This window comes from Theropithecus gelada, chromosome 11 (genome assembly GCF_003255815.1).
Source record: "Theropithecus gelada isolate Dixy chromosome 11, Tgel_1.0, whole genome shotgun sequence".
Taxonomy (NCBI): domain Eukaryota; kingdom Metazoa; phylum Chordata; class Mammalia; order Primates; family Cercopithecidae; genus Theropithecus; species Theropithecus gelada.
The window spans coordinates 23,313,019-23,334,286 of NC_037679.1; the positions used below are offsets into that span (position 1 = coordinate 23,313,019).

At 42.5% G+C, this 21,268-nt stretch overlaps 1 protein-coding gene and 1 pseudogene across 2 annotated transcripts in view; both read right to left on the minus strand.

The window, feature by feature from the left end:
- Positions 1 to 21,268, minus strand: part of C11H12orf56 (chromosome 11 C12orf56 homolog) — a 109,144-nt gene that overhangs the window by 50,784 nt on the left and 37,092 nt on the right. For both annotated transcript variants that reach the window (XM_025403723.1, XM_025403722.1), the window contains exon 3: positions 6,708 to 6,780. In XM_025403723.1, coding sequence (XP_025259508.1) covers positions 6,708 to 6,780 — 73 coding nt within the window. The remainder of the gene's footprint in view (positions 1 to 6,707; positions 6,781 to 21,268) is intronic.
- LOC112635534 lies at positions 14,515 to 15,189 on the minus strand (annotated as a pseudogene).

Sequence of the window (21,268 nt, forward strand, 5' to 3'; positions counted from 1 at the left end):
TTTTTTTTTTTTTTTTTTTTTTTTTTTTTTTTTTTTTTTTTTGAGAGATGGGGTTTCTCCATGTTGCTTGCGCTCAAACAGTCTACCCACCTTGGCCTCCCAAAGTGCTGGTATTACAGGCGTGAGCCATCACGCTCAGCTGCAAACATGAACTAAAAACCTCTTTTATTTTTCTAATTTGGAGGAAAACAATGGAACTCTCAAAGTATCCTAGAAATGTGGAGAATTACATGCTGAAATGAAGACTTCAGTCTGGGAGCATGTGGCTGCCTATTCCTAGAACTGCCCCTCCCTCAATCCTTCCAATTACAGAGACCATGTTAAGAATTTCACTCAGTGCCCTGCTACAAAGCAGAGCCCTCCCCCGAGAAGCTCATAAGTCACATTCTTCAGGGCAATATTGGAAATACATCAACTCTGCCCAAACATGGTTTATTATTACATGGATTTAGAGCAAATCGCACTCCCACAAGCCAATATTATGCAAGCCAGGCTACATTATAAAGAATATGATTATTCATTCAACAAATATTAAGCACCTAGTATGTACCAAGCACTGGGCCAACACTAGGAATATATCAGTGCACAAGAATATCTAGGTCCCAGCTCTCATGGAGCTTGCATTCTAGTGGGAAGACAGACAGTAAGCAATGCACATGTAGTTATAACTTATGAAAGTGCAATGAAATCAACAAAGCAGTTTGATAAAGAAAACCTGTGTGTGTTGACGGGTGGCATACTTCAAACTAGGTGATCAAGCAAGACCTCTCTGGGATGCAGACATTTAAGCTAAGATCTGAAGGATGAGAAAGAGTGAGCCATGTGAAAAGCAATGTTAAGAGGGGTAAGAAATTCAAAGGTCTGAGCTGGAAAGAGTTTGCAGTGCTCTATTGAGATGAGTGAGAGAAGTAAGAGATCAAGCTGGAGTGGCAGGCAATGGCCAGGTCTTGCAGGGATGTCTAAATGTGTTAAAAGGTTTATTTGCTGTGCCGTGGAATACCACTGAAAGGTTTTAAGCAAGAAAGGAACATTTGGAAAAGATCATTTTGGCTTTAAGGTGGATAATGGATTCAGGCAGAGGCAGGCAGCTGCTGAGAATGGAGGTGGAGGGTGTAGTTACAGATGTTGCAGAAGTGATGAGAGATGATAGTGGGGTTTTAGCTGTGGAGATAGAAGTTGATGGGTGAGTTAGATACAAATTATGAACTCAGGAGTTCCAATACTCCAGGGGAAGATTGATGTCGTTGTAGATTATTTAGGCCAGCAATTCTCAAACCTTGGTAGCTAGCTAACAGAATCATCTAGGTAGCTACCAAAAACAGACAACTGAACCCTGTCCCTAAAGCTGAGGATTCAACAGCCTGGAGTAGAGTCTAGGAGTCTGTACTCTCCATGAGCCCTTGGGAGATTCTTATATGTGGCCAAAATAGAAATAAACATGAACTTTTCCCATTATTCCAAGTCAGCTTTATTTCCACACCCCAGAAGATCTAGGCTAAGTTCTCGCATCGCCTAGTCAGCATATATTAAGAGTGTAGACTAATCTCAAAGCAGTAACACCACATTAAGCAGCAGCAGTGGAGCTGGGCATAGTGGCGCACGCCTGTAATCCCAGCTACCTAGGAGGTCGAGGCTTTAGTGAGCCATAATCTCACCGCTGTACTCCAGCCTAGGCAGTCAGAACCTGTCTCAAAAAAGAAATAAAAGAAGAAGAGGAAGAAAAGAAGCAGCAGCAATGAGTATCCTAGATTCTAACTTTCTGGTAAGCAAATTCAAGCCCCTACAGTCTATTTAACTTTACACAGAAGGACTGCTGGGGGCAAATGAGATCTCATATTCAATTGACTTCTCTAACTAACCTTGTATGGGATATTTAACTTTGTTAAGAAAGTTTTCTAAAAGTGTGTGGTTTTGTCTTTGTAGAAAAGGCAGAATAGTACGCATACATGAATCTTTGATAATCGAGGTCCTTCTGAACTTCGGGATTATCTTCATTAATATAATCTGGAAATGAAATTGACGAGTTGGCCTGAAACAGCAGGCTCCCAAAGGCAAAAGCCAAAAGAAGGGGAGACTTTAGTGCCCCCACTCCCTGGGATCTCCAATAGTCTTCCCCTGAGTGAGCCAGTACAAATAAATATCTATGCCACATAAAAGCAATGTATTTGTGCCTGCTAAAGAAAAAAGAGTTTCAATCTACCCCACATAGACATACAGTCTAGGTAAATGAATTCCCTAACCTCCCCTATTGCTGCTCCAAAGATCTTTTTTATAGAAATTCCAGAACCATCACTGACTCCAGGAAGGATCTAACACCAGTCCAAATCCTCTTCTTTATACATGGGTATAAACCTAAAATTTTACTAGTTTTTTCTGCCTCCAGCCAAGATGGGACCCTATATACCCTCCCACCTGAAACAACCAAAAATTGGATAAAATATATGCAAAAATAGACTTCAGGACACTAGACACCAGGCAATGAAAGACAATGAGCCCTGGTAGATGGGAAATAATCAAGGTGAGACCTAACGATTGCCCCAGTTTACTGCCTTGAAAAAAGTCTCCAGGGCACAGTGTAGAGACGAGGGGGGTGATACATACTGATTGTGGTAATGGTTTCATGGGGAGATAGATATGATAAAACATATATGCACAGTTTATTGTGTGCCAATCATACCTCAGTAAAGCTGTTACAACAAAATTCTCCAAATAGAACTTTTTTCCTGGAGCTGCTGGCTTTCATGCCTGCTAAAATGGAAATCCCACCAAAGGAATAACCATTTTAAATCTGTATTATTAAATTATCACAATGTGCCGGGCACGGTGACTCACGCTGGTAATCCCAGCACTTGGGACCACCACCAGCCGAGGCAGGTGGATTACAAGACCGGGAGTTCAAGACCAGCCTGACAAACAGGTGAAACCCCGTCTCTACCAAAAATACAAAAAAATTAGCCGGGTGTGGTGGCGGGTGCCTGCAATCCCAGCTAGTCAGGAGGCTGAGGCAGGAGAATCGCTTGAACCCGGGAGGCAGAGGTTGTGGTGAGCCGAGATCGAGCCACTGCACTCCAGCCTAGGCGACAAAGCTAGACTCCGCCAAAGAAAGAAAGAAAGAAAAGAAAGAGAGAGGAAGGAAGGAAGGAAGAAAGGAAGGAAGGAAGGAAGGAAGGAAGGAAGGAAGGAAGGAAGGAAGGAAGGAAGGAAGGAAGGAAGGAATGAATTATCACAATGTGTTATCAGTAAAAACCCAAACATAAAATTTACAGGAAGAGCAAGGATGCTTGCTAGGTGGTGTGGTTTGAATATTTGTCTCCTCCAAAACTTACATTGAAGTTTAATCCCCAGTATGGCAGTATTGAGAGGTGGGGCCTTTAAGAGGTGACTGGGTAGTGAGGGTTCTGCCCTCATAAATGCATGAATCAATTCATGGATAAGTGGGTTAATGTGTTATCATGGGGATGGAACTGGCTTTATAAGAAGAAGTAGACAGACAACTTGAGCTTGCATGCCCAGTCCTCTCGCCATGTGATGTCCTGCACAGCCTAGGAACTCTGCTGAGTGTCCCCACCAGCAAGAAGGCTCTCAGCAGATACAGCTCCTTGACCTTGGCCTTCTCAGTGTCCATAACTGTTAGAAATACATTCTTTTCCTTATAAATTAACCAGTTTCAGGTATTCTGTTATATACAACAGAAAACAGACTGAGATACTAGGGAAGGCTAGAGAGAGGACAGCACAGAGAAGGGAGAAAGAGCACAGAATGGGAGAAATGGAAACAAATCTTGACCATTTGACAAGTGTGTTGAGAGCTGGAAGTAGCCAGGTAGTTCCATGAAAATGCATGGTGACTATGGCACGTATTTACCTATGTAACAAATCTGCACCTCCTGCACACATATCTCAGAACTTAACATAAATAAAGTAACATTTTTTAAAAAGAAAATATGTAGTGGTGTTTTTTAGTTGCCACAATAAATGGGGAGCATTACTGGCACTTAGTGGACAAAAGCCAGGGAAGCTGAAGTTTCACAGTGTGTGGCCCCATTCTGCACAAGTACAAATGGTACCACGCAAATGCCAGCAGCACCCCTTGAGAAATCTGGTGAAAGGAATTCAGCTACACAGGCTGTTGGTTCCTTCTCCAGTGCCAGCATTTTAAAGGGGTCTCCATGCGCATTTTAAGCTATGGTTTGCAATGCTAAATAGAACACATTAGACAACTCTGTCTTGGTAAATTTTTTGATGTTTACCTTCAAATATAATCAGACCCTCCAACGCCCTGAGAACTCTGACAGGAACACTATAGCTAACTCCTTAATCTTGAACTTAAGCATCTTTAAGAACATTAGTTACTGTGGCCACTGTCCAACAATTTTCTTATCCAGAATAATTGGCCCTAAGGTTAAAATTCTACAAAGCAAATTTGCAATGTGTTTAGGAAAAAGAAACTTCCTAAGCTTTTTTTTTTTGTAAGAAAGGAAGTTAAATTAATAATGAAATTTAGGTTTGGAAGAGAACTCATAGGTCCTCTTGCTCAAACTGGGAGACAGGGTGAGAATGACAGAAAGGGCAGTGAGAAAAGGTCCCTCCCCAGCGAGCTAAGAAACACAGCATGGCCCACCACGGGTTTGTGAATATCCCCAGGTAGGAGTTCGCTTTTTCTGAACAGCATTTTGCAATGCTTTTCTAATCTGGATATTTCCCCTTGCTATGACCTGTCTTTCTAGGATCCAATTCCTATTAATTTTCCCTATGCCTCTATATCCCTTGACTGGCAGCTCCCAGAATCCTACAATCCCTTCTAATATCTAAATAGAGAAAGTGTATAACAGTATCACACTTTGGCCAGGCACGGTGGCTCACGCCTGTAATCCAAGCGCTTTGGGAGGTCAAGGCGGACGAATCACGAGGTCAGGAGTTCGAGGTCTGCCTGGCCAATGTGGTGAAGCCCTATCTGTACTTACAATACAAAAAGCAGCTGGGCATGGTGGCGGGCACCTGTAATCCCAGCTACTCGCGAGGCTGAGGCAGGAGAATCAGTTGAACCCGGGAGGCAGAGGTTGCAGTGAGCCGAAATCGAGCCACTGCACTCCAGCCTGGGCGTCAGTGCAAGACTCCATCTCAAAAAAAAAAAAAAAAAAAGAAAGAAAGAAAAGAAAAAAAAAACAGCATCATACTTTAACTTATGCAACTTTATGCAACTTAAGAAACTCCTTTTTTTTTTTTTTGTCCAGGTGCGGTGGCTCACGCTGTAATCCCAACACTGGGAGGCTAAGGTCAGCAGATCACTTGAGGTCAAGAGTTCAGTATCAGCCCTGTCAACATGGCAAAACCCCATCTCTATTAAAAATACAAAAAATTAGACAGGCATGGTGGTGGGCGCCTGTGATCGCAGATACTCAGGAAACTGAAGCAGGAAAATTGCTTGAACCTGGGAGGCAGAGGTTGCAGTGAGCAGAGATCACACCACTGCACTCCAGCCTGGGTGACAGAGCAAGACTCAGTCTCAAAAAAACAAAAACAAAAACAAACCACGATTCCTTTTCCTCCTTTTTAAATTTTCCCAGACTTCCTTCCCACCTTCCAGACTGAAATTTCAACTGCCAGATGAACTTCTCCGCCAGATAAGCCCAGTAGGACCTCAAGCTTAACCTATTTAAACCAGTACTTGAGCGTAATCCCTTCTGACATCCTTATTTCTTTGAAGGGCATCATTATTCAGTCACCCCAGCTGGAAACCACAGTAGTTTCTCTTTCCATCTCTCCTGTTTCAACTAAATGTTAGTACTGTGGATTCTGCCTATGAAATGTCTCTTCCATCCATCCCATTTTCTTTATTCTTGCTACCACTACCCCAGTTCACATTCTAATGACTTTCCACCAATCTCTGGTCTTTCCCCACTTCAATCCATTTTAAGCACAATCATCGGATTATTTTTCTGTAGTAATGGTTTTTATATCATTCTCATGGTCAAAACTTTCAATAGTTTTTTTCATATCCTGTGAAATGAAATGTAAAGTCTTCATCTGGACTTTTAAGATCCTCCAAAGTATGGGCCCCATTTCATTTTCAGGTCCTATTTTCAATCCCACGGGGCTAACATATGTTGCATATCTTTCCTGCCTGGATCTCCTCTTCCACTGTTTCTCCAACTGCAGTGTTCCCATCTCCAGGCACCCTATTCCTTTACCAACTGTCACCAGGCATCTTGACATCTCCCCACAACTGAATATCATCTGTCTCCTCTTTAAATCTCTTTGCAAATTGCTCAGACGCATTAAGGACACTGAGCATGTGGACTATGCATTTTCTTTATTTGTGCAAATGCTGTATATCTTGGTTAGAATTGGCTTCTCAAGGGCAGGATCTATGACTTACTCATCTTTGTATCCATCATAGGGTCTAACATAGTATCCTACACAGAACTAGACTTCAACAGATGTTTTTGAATTTAATTTTAATGAATTATTTATATTGTGACATCTATATGTTCAGTAATATATAGAAAATTAGAAAAACTATACTATTTAACTGATTTGAATCGAGAAAAAGTTCTCTCAAAAATACTTTCTTCCTTATTGCATACATAAGTTTAACAGAACTCAGTCCAAAGCCATTAGTAGAGAAAAAAAATTAAGAAAAACAAGTTGCAATGTAAAAACGTTTTGATTAGCAAGTTAAACACATACTCCAAACAACAATCTCACCTGAGAAGAGATTCATTCAGGCTTCTGGGCTCTTTGATTCTCCAAAAGGCAAGGCCATTCTTTTCTTCCTTGACTTAAAAAAAATAGTTATTTGGTCATTAATTAAATAATTTGATTGAGATTATGAAGAAGACCTAGTCACACATACTGATTGAATGACTGTTCATAAATCCTCACAAAAATTGTAAGTCCAAAATTGTAAGCTGGGTAGCATGATGGAGCAAAAAGAACTTTGGCGGCCGGGCGCGGTGGCTCACGCCTGTAATCCCAGCACTTTGGGAGGCCGAGGCGGGCGGATCACGAGGTCAGGAGATCGAGACCATCCTGGCTAACACGGTGAAACCCCGTCTCTACTAAAAATGCAAAAAATTAGCCGGGCGTGGTGGCGGGCGCCTGTAGTCCCAGCTACTCGGGAGGCTGAGGCAGGAGAATGGCGTGAACCCGGGAGGCGGAGCTTGCAGTGAGCCGAGATCGCGCCATTGCACTCCAGCCTGGGCGACTAAAAAAAAAAAAAAAGAACTTTGGCTTGACATGAACATGTCCTTAGACAAGCACAGTGGCTCACACCTGTAATACCAACATTTTAGGAGGCTGAAGTGGGAGGATAACTTAAGCTCATGAGTTCAAGACCAGCCAGGGCAACATAGTGAGATGTCATCTCTACAAAAAATAGAAATATTAACTGAGTGTGGTAGTGTGCACCCGTAGTCCCAGCTACTTGGGAGGCTGAGGATGGAGGATCGCTTGAGCCTAGGTGGTTGAGGATGCAGTGAGCTATGATCACACCACTGCACTCTAGCCTGGGTAACAGAGAAGACCCTGTCTCAAAAATAACAAATAAAAATAAAATGTAAAAGGTAGGGCCTTTTTGGAAGTGATTAAGTCACTAGGTTTCTGCCCTCATAAACAGGATTAGTACCCTTATAAAAGGTTGATGGGAGTGCCCTAGTCCCACTGCCCCTCCCATCATGTGAGGACAAAGGATTTCTTCCTTCTGCCATGTGAGGATGCAGCAAGAAGTTTCCATCTCTGAAGCAGAGGGCAGCCCTCACCAGACACTGAGTCTGCTGGTGACTAGATCTTGGACTTCCAGCCTCCAGAACTGTGAGAAATAAATTTCTGTTGTTTATAAATTACCTAGTCTAAGGTATTTTGTTATAGCAGCAGGTGCAGGATAAGACAGTGGTCTGCTGTTATTCTGTCTTTCCAACCTCTCCCTTTTTTGAAGAATTGCTCTCTTCCTATAGTTACCATGAGGGTCCTCATCCTTAAATTAAAAAAAAAAAAAAAAAAGACTTTGCTCCTTCCATGAAACAAATGATGCTTAAGTTTCAGTGCCCCTGGCCGGGTGCGGTGGCTCACACTTGTAACTACAGCATTTTGGGAGGCTGAGGCAGACGGATCACTGGAGTTTGAGACCAGCCTGGCCAACATGGTGAAACCCAGTTTCTACTAAAAACACAAAAATAGCCAGGCGTGGTAGTGTGTGCCTGTAGTCCCATCTACTCAGGAGGCTGAGACAGGAGAATCGCTTGAACCTGGGAGGCAGAGGTTGCAGTGACCCAAGACTGCACCACTGCACTTCAGCCTGGACAAAAGAGTGAGACTCTATCTCAAAAAAAAAAAAAAAAAAAAAAGTTTCAGTGCCCCTCAGTGCATGAGTTCCTTCCAAAGTCTTAGGAGAGACCCTAAAACTGTGTTAACATGGCCAAATGTTTTTATAAGAATTGCAAAGAGAATAATCCACCTCTTCAACCACAACAATTTAAGACCACAGGCTCTTCTTCCCACTTTGATTTTTCTTCCATCTCACTTCCTCTCTTGAGAGTGGCTGTAGGCACTTTGTGTTTGTAATTTCTTCTGTCCTGATTTCTTTGGAGTGCTGTGAGCATTGTATTTGTACAATGTAAAACAGACATCTTAGTTATTTCAAGGGGGGCGCTCTCCAAATTGTGTGAGTTTCAGTCCCCATAAAACCTAGATCCACTCCTGCCCTAGCCATAGCTGATGGGTCTAGAGGTGGACTGCTGATCCAGTCTGGGCCAATCAATGTCTTGCCCCGGATTTGTGACATTTGTTCTTGAGAGACAGGTCTAGAAGTCTTTGGAGCTGGCTGGACCCTAGGAGGAGGTCCTGGCCAGGCTGCTCAGGCTGTGGAACAGGCACCTGGGTTCCTGGCCTTCCACTATTTGGCTCTTTTGTTTCCCTTTTGATTCTCTAGGAGACTCCAAAATCTCCCAACAAATTCCCCTTGACATCAAGATAGGCAGAATCAGTTTTTTCTATTTGGAATTTAAGAAACTTTAAGACCCCAATCAACACAATCACTTGTAAAAGTAGGCATTTCACAAATAATAGTACTAAATGTGATGCAAATAATGCCTTTGTACATTGCTGGAATTAAGTGGAAGCACTTATGACTCATCAATCAGACAGGTTTGAGCCCATCTCCTGCTTCAGATCACAAATTACAGAATGTCTAGGAGGTAAACCATTTGGTCCTGGTGATACAGCAATACCAACCCAGGGAGCAAGCAGCCTGGAGGAGAGCAGGAAATCTAGAGCACATCACTGCTGGCATGCTGGAAAGGACGAGATCACCAAGGCTTATCTGTTAGGATGTTAGTGTTACCTGCACAATCATCCTGTAACAGTCTTAAGTTGTCTCTTAAACCTCATTCCATCCAATTCACTAACCAAACTTGAATTCTCTCTTTTTTGTGCAAGGTCATTAAAAAATTGAGAAAAAACAACTTTAGTCTTCACGTCCCTGCCTCTTTCTATGTTGGCTTTATTTTAATTATTTATTTATTTTTATTTGTTTGTTTGTTTGTTTATTGAGACAGAGTCTCACTCTGTCGCCCAGGCTGGAGTGCAGTGACACAATCTCGGTTCACTGTGGCCTCTGCCTCCCGAGCTCAAGCAATCCTCCTACCTCAGCCTCCTGAGTAGCTGGGATTACAGACGCCCACCACCATGCCCGGCTAATTTTTGTATTTTTAGTAGAGACAGGGTTTCACCACTTTGGCCAGGCTGGTCTCAAACTCCTGACCTCAAGTGATCCGCCCGGCTTGGCCTCCTAACGTGCTGGGATTCCAGGTGTGAGCCACCGTGCCCGGCCTATGTTAGCTTTAAATTTCACTTTGTAACAATGGTCTGGAGAATTAGGATCATCTGTGCTCTCCATCCAGAAATAAAGTATAGTTCAATCTGTTTCTGTACTTGGTGGAAAGTCTGGTCTCCCGGACACCAAGGACCAGAGTCTGGCAGGTGTAAGGCAATAATGACAAGAGAGCCTGAGTGCAGGGTCATCTGCTGCTGTATTGTCTAGTGTGCATGTAGCAATTGACACCCTTCTTCAGTGGCTTGGTTATGAATTCCTTCAGTCATTTAGCATGATGCATATCTTATGGAATGCTTGGTAGTACGGGCCAGCTGAGGACCATTTTTTAGAAGGGACACTACAAGAATGAGACATCTGCTTTCTCTGTTGCAAGAGGTTCAGTTACATTCATAAAGTCCCATTCCTGTGGGGAAGATTGTCAAGCTTTCATATGTAAAAACTATCCGTGAAACCTGAGAGATTCATCAGTTTCTTGTGCTTTTACTTTTGCCCCACATCACTGGTTTTAGAAAATCTCTAGGTTTTATATTTATTTTTAAAAATTACACACACATACATACAGTTGTCCCTCAGTATCCATGGAAAATTGGTTCTAGGATCTCCCCTGGAAACCAAAATCTGAGTATGCTCAAGTGCCTGATAGAAAATGGTACAGTATTTTCATACAACCTATGCATACCCTCCCATATACTTTCAATAATCTCTAGATTATTTATAATACTAACTACAACAAAAAATGTCATGTAAATAGTTATACTGTATTGTTTAGGGAATAATGACAAGAAAAAGGTCTGTACATGTACAGCACAGATTCAATTCTTTTTTAGTATGATTTCTGTCTTCTGTTGGCTGAATCTATGAACGTGGAACTCACGAATATGGAGAGCCAATATTCACCGCAGCTCTAGAATAATAGAAAAGACATTTTATAAAGGCTTTTATGGTATTACTAAACTTTGGTTCAGTTTAGATTTTGTTAAACTATGTTTCAATCTGTTTGGGGATTTGTCTATTTAATTTTATGCCAATATTTCAAAACGTACCACTAAAGCCTGTAAGGTCTTTTCTGTTTTTCTAGAGCTGCAGTGAATATTTGAAAACACTAGTTACCTGTGTCTATTTAAATGTAAACTTAAATTCAGTTATTCAGCAGCACTAGCCACATTTGAAAAGCCCAATGGCCACAGGTGGCCAATAGCTACTGTATTAGACATGATTAGACAAGATATGGAACATCTCCATCATTACCAAAAGGTAATGCTATTTTAGAATGTACCTGAAACTGAAACTAAGTGGTTAATAAACCAATCCATTCAAGAGCTTTTGTGGCCAGGCATAGTGGCTCATGCCTATAATCCCAGCACTTTGGGAGGCCAAGGCGTTCGAGACCAGCCTGGCCAAATAGAGAAACCCCGTCTCTATTAAAACTACAAAAATTAGCCAGGTATGGTGGCAGGTGTCGGTAATCCCAGCTACTCAGGAGGCTGAGGCAGGGAGAACTGCTCGAACCTGGGAGGCAGAGGTTGCAGTGAGACGAGATTGCACCACTGCACTCCAGCCTGGGTGACAGAGTGAGACTTCATCTCAAAAAACAAAAAAAAAAAAGAGCTTTTGCTACTAATACAGTTCAATCCTGTCACTCTGTTCCCATCTGCATTGTTCATTTAGAGTTTAATAACCATCCTCTTTCATCTAAATGTAAAAAGTACAATTCAGGTATGGCATGTTGGCTCACACCTGTAATCCAAGCACTTCACAAGGCTGAGGCAGGAGGATTGCTTGAGGCCAGAAGTTTGAGATCAGCCTTGGCAATTCAAAGTGCTAATTGTGGCCCATATAAGAACATATGTATACTAAAAAGAAAAGCATCTTTTCCTCTATATATTCAGAAAAGTGGGGTCTAATTAGGAATCCTGTTACAAATGTGATAATTTAAACTAAGTATTTTTACTAGAAGTGGTTTCCAATGTTGAGCTTGCTTTGTTCAGATGACCGAGTTGATTGGACCATGGGCACCTGTATCACATGACAAAAATATCCCCTAGGCTTTTTTACCCAAGAGGTTTGGAGTTAGTCCTAATAATTACCTTTATTTAAGTGCTCAGTAGTTATCGGGTGCCGCTGCTCTAGGCATGACATCATCATTAGTAACATATTAAAGATTCTAGCAATGACTATTATCAAATAGATGGTCGGGTAGGTTTGGGCCTGTCTCTTGCTTTAGGACACATATTGCAGAATGTCTCTGAGGTGAACCACTGGGGCCCTATATACATAGCAATACCTGACTCAGGGAACAAGCAGCTGGAAGAACAGAAAACATACAGCATCACTGTTGACATAATGGAAAAGGGGAGTGTTTTCTATCTTGTAATGTAACTGGGGCTCCTTGTGACAGTGGTAGTTTTGTGTTGTCAAAAGCCCCCACACCCAAGTGTCAGATGGTACTTTTGGGAATGAAAGTAGAGAACAGGTGGGGGCAAGTGTTATTCTATGAATAGCCCTGCACATCAGCACAGGACAAATTCTTCACTAATTTTAACATCACTTGCAAATTTTCTAGGAATTTATTTATTTATTTATTTATTTTGAGATGGAGTCTCGCTCTGTCGCCCAGGCTGGAGTGCAGTGGTGCAATCTCCACTCACTGCAAGCTCCGCCTACCGGGTTCACACCATTCTCCTGCCTCAGCCTCTCGTGTAGCTGGGACTACAGGTGCCCGCCACCGCGCCTGGCTAATTTTTGTATTTTTAGTAGAGATGGGGTTTCACCGTGTTAGCCAGGATGGTCTCGATCTCCTGACCTCGTGATCCACCCGTCTCGGACTCCCAAAGTGCTGGGATTACAGGCGTGAGCCACCGCGCCCGGTGTTTCTAGGAATTTAAATGTCATCAAACTTCAATCTGTTTTACTACATTATTTTTCTATGTGTTTTTATTTTCCTATACATGTTGAAGGGGAAAAAAAAGCCAAGAATAATTATGCTTGTGGACAAGGATAAATATGCATTTAAGGCAACCAACACCAGTTAGATGCCCTAATTAGTGTGACAGGAGACCTGGTGAACAACCAGGGATTTGATAAACCTGCTAATAACAAATTATATAGTTTCCATGCCACAGTGTGTCAGCATGGAAAGGTGCTCATCCATGAAAGTGTAAAAACACCACACAGTTTTCTCACACATTGTAGCTCTGAGTCTGACTTAGAATAAAGTCTAGTGGACAATGAATGGGCTGAATGGGCTGGCCTAGCTACACAAGCTGGATGCCAGAAGTAGAAGGGCCTATCCAGCTCCTCGGACCTTCATCCTTCCCTTCTCCCTCTGTGCTAAAGATTCAATCTTAAGGGCTGACTTCATTAAGTCAGCGCCACCGCCCCCCGCCAGCTGTATACCCTGCCCTGCCCACCTTATTTCATGTAATACAACAACTCTGTGAAGCTAGTAATGGAGATGAGGAATCTGAGACTCACAAAGTTTAAGTGACCTGCTGAAGGTCACACATCCAGGAAATGTGAGAAACAGAATTCAAACCTGGGCTTAGCAAAATGCAAAGTCCATGTTCTTCTTCTATGCTTTTCATCAACTCCCAATTACAGGGACGGATACCTTAAAAAGGCTAATATATCAATATATCTATACAGATGTAGATATACAGATATATCTGAGCTGTTTTTACTCACTTCGGACACCAAGTGTGCGATTTTTTTTTTCTTTCACCCAAAGCCAATTCTCTAATTCTCTACATACCAACGGGGAGTACTACAATTCAACTCCATTCTGCCATTCACTACTTGGCAGTAGCACAGACCCCACAGGTTAAGGGCTCAGTCCCACAAGACTGCCCTAACTTCAGATGCCAATTGCAACTCCCAGGTTTCCACATGTATTTCTGACCAACCAGCTATAAATCAGGGGCTCCCCATGAAGTGAACCAGAACATGCCACCCAAAATATGCCACTTTGGCATATTGGTTATTTCGACCTGAAGGTGCTTGAGAGAGAGCAGATGTAGGAAGGGCTCTCTGATCTACACCTTTCTACCTTAAAACAGGACATAGACCAGGCACAGTGGCTCACGCCTGTAATCCCAGCACTTTGGAAGACTGAGGAAGGTGGATGATTTGAAGCCAGCAGTTTGAGACCAGCCTGGCCAACATGGCAAAAACCCAACTCTACTAAAAATACAAAAATTAGCCACGTGTGGTAGTGCGTGCCTGTAATTCCAGCTGCTCAGGAGGCTGAGGCACAAGAATCACTTGAACCTGAGGAGTGGAGGTTGCAGTGAGCTGAGATCACACCACTGTGCTCCATCCAGCCTGGGTGACAGAGCAAAATTCTGTAAAAAAAGAAAAAAAAAAAAAAACACCAGGACATAAATTTCCCATGAGAAATGCAACCTCTTTATACCAGGAAGAGGAGAACATTCTTTTTTTTTTTTTTTTTTTTTTTTTTTTTTACTTTCGGATGACCTGGAGGTGAGTCCTGATCATATTACATGAAGCTTTCCACCACTGTGAACAATTAGGCAAGGCATTGGTGACAGAGGGGCATCACTGATAAATACAGAGCAATACTGGGGCAGTAAAGGGGAAGCTACAGAGACATTTGTGTTTCTTCAAATATCAGAAGCTTCCACATCACAGCAGGAGAGCTAAGGACGAGCTCCACCTCCCGAAGGCTTAGTCCAAAAACTTCCTGTTGGCATTTGCCCTGAACAAGCCCCCCTGACTTCTGGCATCATCTGCTGGACTATGAGATCCAGCCAGCTTTCCAGGGTATTGGAAACCTTTATTTTATGATCACCATTATATATGTCAACTGCACCAGCTATGTCCTCCAGCAGGCAGGACTCCTGGTCAATTTGGACATCAACATCTTTTTTGGTGGCAATTTTGTACATAAGGATTACCTTTTCCATCGCAGCCTTTACCAGAGGGAAATCTTGTTTCCTGCAACAATCAATCATTCAGGGCTCCAGCAACTGGTACAAACCTGTGATAAGGTCATCTCGCTCTGAGGACTTTGAGTCTTGCTTGATTCATCAAATTGGACATCTGAATTTTCTTATGCTGCTCAATCTGTTTCTCTTTCTTCTCATAATATTCCATAATCTTTAGTCTTTGGGTTTGCACAAGCCAACCTTTCTCTATGTTGAACTCTTCTTCTGCCTTTGCATCTATTCCTTCTGCTTTCTCATTGGCTTCTTGTTCAATGAAAGCCATCATATGCTTTATCTGCTTTTGCACATCAGTATTGCTGAGAGCCATGGTGAGAGCAATGCTAGCCCAGTGAGCAACAGGCTCAAGTTTAGGTTTGAAGGGTGAGGTGGGAGGAATGGACAGAGGAAACCCCTGCACAGATCTTGGTTTCCTTTACTTTTTGAGAACATTCTTATCAACAGAAGTGAGGCATGGAAACTGAGATGAATCTGTACAAACACTAAAATAAGTCTTATCTTCCATTAATTTTCACCATATATTTCCTAGCCATTTTCCCACAGTTCACTGTGCATAGCCCAAGACCCTTTGCCTTGTCTTGTCACAGCTCTACAATTTATCATTCTTTGTTAACATGGTATGTAAGCGCTCAGGTCTGTCGGCTTCTTTGGGTCTTCATTTCTCTTCTATGAAGGTTCCCCTGCCATGTAAAAGTGTTAATGTCAAATAAAATGTGTATCCTTATCTCCTGTTAACCTGCCTTTTCTCAGTTTAATTCTTAGGTACAGCCACAAAACCTAAGAAGGTAGAGGAAAAGTCTTTCCTCCCCTTTACTACAAGCACCTCCTTGGGTTTAATAATTTGCAAGAACAGCTCACAGAACTCAGGAAAGTGCTTCATTTACCATTACCAGTTTATTATAAAGGATTATCTTCAGGAATAGCCAAATGGAAGAGATGCATTGAGCAGGGCATCGGGGGAGGGGTGCAAAGCCTCCATGCCCTCTCCTGGTGTACCACTGTCCCAAGAACTTAATGTGGTCACCAACTTGGGAGCTCTTCAAACCCCGTCAGTTAAGGGTTTTTTTAGTTTTCGTTTGTTTGTTTGTTTTTCAGACAGGGTCTTCCTCTGTCACCCAGGCTAGAGTGCAGTAGTGCAATCATGGCTCAGTATAGCCTCAACCTCCCAGGCTCAAGTGATTCTCCCACCTCAGCCTCCTGAGTAGCTGGGACTACAGGTGTGCACCACCACGCCCAGCTAATTTTTGTATTTTTTGAAGAGACAGGGTTTTGCCATGTTTCCCAGGCTGGTCTCAAACTCCTGCCTTAAGTGATTGTCCCCACTTAGCCTCTCAAAGTGCTGGAATTACAAGTGTGAGCTTGTATTAGTCAGTGTTCTCTAGAGGGACAGAATTAATGGAATAAATATAGAGAGCCCAGTGTGTCCAGGTGGATATGAAAACTTCCAGTTCTACATATATGATAACTTCCATATATATATGGGAGTTTATTAAGTATTAACTCACACGGTCATGAGGTCCCACAATAGGCTGTCTACAGGCTGAACGGCAAGGAGAGCAGTCTGAGTTCCAAAACTGAAGAACTTGGAGTCTAATGTTTGACAGCAGGAAGCGTCCAGCACAGGAGAAAGATGTAGGCTGGGAGGCTACACCAGTCTCTGTTTTCACATTTTTCTGCCTGCTTATATTCTAGCTACGCTGGCAGATGATTAGATTGTGCCCACCCGGAATAAGGTAGGTCTGCCTTTCCCAGCCCACTGACTCAAATGTTAATTTCCTCTGGCAACACCCTCACAGAGACACCCAGGATCAATACTTTCTATCCTTCAATCCAATGAAGTTGACACTCAGTATTAACCATCACAAGTCCATCCCTTGTCAACCTGAGCCCATATACATCTCCTGAGATCATACAAATCTTCAAATAAGGACAATAATAAGGTCATAATTATGCCTAGCATAATACAACTATCCTTTGCACAACCAGAAATGCAACAATCCCCAACCCAAATGCTGTTTCATAAAGTTAACAATACCTAAATGCCGATGAGAAGTAAATAAATCTTATGTCACATGCTAAAGGAAAAAGGAAATAAAATGAAGATATTGTCTTAGTACAAGCATATACATGCACAAACATGTTTTTAATGAAAGAAGGAGGAAATACTCATGACAACTACAGTCCTCGTTTCTGCAGCTGGTCACGTTGTCATAGCTGGTATTGATGACTACCTTCTTCTACTACCCATTCTGTATTATTTTTGCCTTCAGCAAGCACCTCAGCAGGTCATGGTTTTTTTCCTGGTGGAGTGACCCAAACCTTCATTCCCGAAGGGTCTGGGTCATTTGTAGTCCTGCCTGAATTGGCTTATTGTAGTTTCTCACTGACTTTAATCAAAGGGCATGGTAACACTAAGAGACACCCTAATGGATCTCCTGTATTCCATGCATACTCTTCCTTAACTCCATTGTGGAGTGGTAGACTGATTTCAGTAGTAGACCGAGACTTGATAGTCTAGGTCAATCACCCCAGCCAACACTGTAACTGCCTTCTTGGACTGTTGACTTAAAGGTAGGAGGAGCCCATGGACAGGAATGGAGAAAAATGCATTTGCCAAATCAATGGCTGCATACCAGGTACCAGGAGGTGTGTAAATTTGCTCAAGCAATGAAAACACATCTGGTACAGCAGCTGCACTTGGAGTCACCACTTGGGTAGGCTTACGATAATCCACTGTCATTCTGCAGGATCCATCTGTCTTCTCCACAGGCCAAATGGGAGACAGCTGAACAAGGATGTGGTGGGAATCACCACCCCTGCGTCTTTCGAGTCCTTGATGGTAGCACTAATCTCCATGATCCCTCCAGGGATGCAATATTGTTTTTGATTTACTATTCTTCTAAGAAGAGGCAGCTCTAATGGCTTCCATTTGGCCTTTCCCACCATAATAGCCCTCATTCTACCAGCCAATGTGGGGGTTCTGCCAGCCACTAAGTATGTCTATGCCAATTATGCATTCTGGCACTGGGGAAATGACCACAGGATGAGTCCGGGGACCCACTGGACCCACTGTAACTAGAACCTGAGCTAAAACTCCATTAATTACCTGACCTCCATAAGCCCCTACTTTAACTGGAGGACCACAATGATGTTTTGGGTCCCCTGGAATCAACGTCAGCTCAGAGCCAGTGTCCAGTAGTCCCCTAAATGTCTGATCATTTCCCTTTCCCAAATTCACAGTTACCCTGCTAAAAGGCTACACAGTTACCCTGCTAAAAGGTCTCCTGGGGGAATGATGGGAGAAAGATTCACTGCATAAATTGTTCGTAATGTAGTGGGGTCCTTCCTTAAGGGGACATGGCCTCCCCTTCATTCAAGGGATTCTGGGTCTGTAAACTGACTCAAATCTGGAAATTGATTGAGGGGCCATGATTCTCTGTTTTCATAATTCAAATTAGTCTTTTTTCCATTTGACCTAGGAGTTTTCTGCTTATATAAATTAAGTAAGAATGCAGTAGGCTTCCTATCAATTCGTTTTGTAAGAACACTGTGATTAATTAGCCAATACCACAGCTCTATGTGAGTCAGACTATTCTGATTGCTTCTTTGCCTCTGCTGTCCATTACGGTAGCTATGTCCACCTTGCCTTTGACAGTTGAGTGCTGCCACTTGGCCACTGCCACCTCGGAATCCAATTATTCCCATTGTATTTAAATTTTGTAGTTGAGTGACTGCGGTTCCCACCGTTAGATCTGACATACACAGAAGAGCAATTACAGGGCTCTTCAAAGATACGGGTGCTGCCTTCACAAATCTATTTTGCAAGGCATTAGTCAAGGATATATATTCTGGACCCTCCCAGCTGGGATGAGTGGGTCTAAAATGACTAATCCACTCCATCATCCCAATCTCCCTAAGCCTTTGGATCCCTTCTCCTACATTAAATCAAGGGAGATCAGGCATTTCCAGTTCACTCACGGTGGGCCATCTTTTAATCCATATTTCAGCAAACCAAGCAAATAAACTATTAGAACCTTTTTAACTCCCCAAGCTGCAACATTAAATGCAGAGTCCCTACTTAGTGGGCCCAAATCAATAAACTCAGCCTGATCCAACTCTATGTTCCTTCCACCATTATCCCACACCCTTAATATCCATTCCCATGTCTGTTGTCCAGATTTTTGTTTAAATAAATTAGAAAATTCATGAGGCTCTTTTCGAATGTAGCACACTTCCTCATGGGTCATACTCTCAACCTCATCTCATTAGCATGTGTTCTATTGTTGAAAGGAGCTTGTTATGAATAACAAACAATGTTCTTATCACTCAGGAAATTCTAAATTCTAAATGTTTCAGAAGCTTTGTGTGAGGAACTAGGCACAAGGACCAAATATATATTCTTTATTGTTTCACCATATATATATATATATGTAAAATAAAGGCCTGGCATGGTGGCTCACACTTGTAATCTCAGCACTTTGGGAGGCCAAGATGGGAGAAATGCTTGAGCATAGGAGTTTGAGACCAGCCTGGGCAACAAAGCAAGACATTGTCTCTACAAAAAATAAAAGTAAAAAAAATATTAGCCAGCTGTGATGGCCTGTGCTCACAGTCCTAGCTATTCAGGAGGCTGAGGTGGGAGAATCACTTGAGAGAGGGGAAGTCAAGTCTTCATTGAGCTGTAATTGTGCCACTGCACTCCAGCCTGGATGACAGAGTGAGATCCTATCTCTAAAAATATAAAGCTGGGCTCAGTAGCTCATGCCTGTAAGTAATCCCAGCACTTTGGGAGGCAGAGGCGGGTGCATTGCTTGAGCCCAGGAGTCTGAGACCACTTGGGAAACATGGTGAAACCTTGTCTCTACAAAAAAAACTAGCCAGGTATGGTGGCACACACCTGTGGTCCCAGCTACTTGGGGGGCTGGGGCACGAGGACTGCTTGAGCCCAGGAAGTTGAGGCTGCAGTGAGCTGAGATTGCACCACTGCACGCCAGCCGGGGTGACAGAGCAAGACCATGTCTCAAAATAAACAAACTAACAAAAATAAAATAGACCATGAAAATAAACAGTGTATTACTGAGCTATACATAATATTCTACTTTTATCCATTTGTCCTTGGATTTGTAAAAGTCTTCACACAAAAAGCTTAGAAAGAGCCCAAAATGTGAAACATGAAGGCAGGGCAGTACCAGCAGAGCCAGGTGAGTACCAGCATCCCTGAATCCTCATCCTCCCATTCTCTTCTAGATCTCCTTGGGCACAGTAGAGAAATCACTTACATCAGATGCTGAGCTCTCTATGAAGATGATCTAAAGGTGATTGTTCATCTTTTCATCCAGGTGTGTATCCCAGGTCTTGGGTGGTGAAAAAGATTATCTCCTTAACCAAATTCTGCTCAGACTCCCCTGAATTTCTCAAGTAGTCCTTGAGTTTTGGACTTCCATGTTCTTCTCTGTATTGTCCAATTTCAGCAAAGAATCCTGATAAGTTGGTTTAGCCAGAATCCCCCATCCTTCATGTATCATCATTCTTTACATCTGATCAGCTTCCTCATCCTCCACCATCCCCCAGGTGATATCTAATTACCCTGGCCTGTCTTCAGCAAGAATCCTGTTAGGTCCATTTAGCCAGAATTCCATGTCACTCTTGATGTTTCCTTTTAGTAATTTTCTACCCACTGACCCCACCCTTTGGCTATAAAATTCCTTTTTTTTTTTAAGCATCTACATGTAAGCCAAAAATAAAATTATTTAGCCCCAGCCATCTGAATGGACCCCTACTGTTGGCCAAGGGCATTCCAGAGTTAACCTGAAATACTAGGTCACGCCATGCTAGGAAGTGGGGGTCAGACATGACTTATTATACTTCTCTCACTTTTGGAATTCAGGAAAAGCCAACAAGCATTAGCATCAATGTAGACCTTAAGTCTGGTAAGAAACATTTACAGTCTGTTCTCTCTGAAGCCTGCTACTTGAAAGCTTCATCTGCATGATAAAACCTTGGTCTATAAAACCCCTTATTATAATCCAGACATACATTCCTTTCTATGGATAGTAACTCTTTCAGTGAATTGCCAATCAAAAAATGTTTAAATCAACCTACTACCAGGAAGCCTGCTTCACCCCACCTTTGAGTTTTCCCACCCTTCCAGATTGAACCACTGGAAATATTGCATGTATTGACTGCTGTATTAGATCTCCCTAAACTGTATAAAATCAACCTGCACCCTGATCACCCTGGGCACATGTCATCAGGTCCTTCTGAAGCTGTGTCATGGGCACATTCTTAACCTTGGCAAAATAAACTTTCGTTAAAATCTGTGGATGTTAATAAGATTATTAAAATTAAATAAGAACTGACCAAATGGGGTCCAGATTCTAACATTCTTTTTTGTTTTCAATAGGAAGATGGCTGTCATCTCTTTATTAACGTGTTAGCAAAGCTTGGTTAATAGGCATTTTCCTCCCAGGTCATAA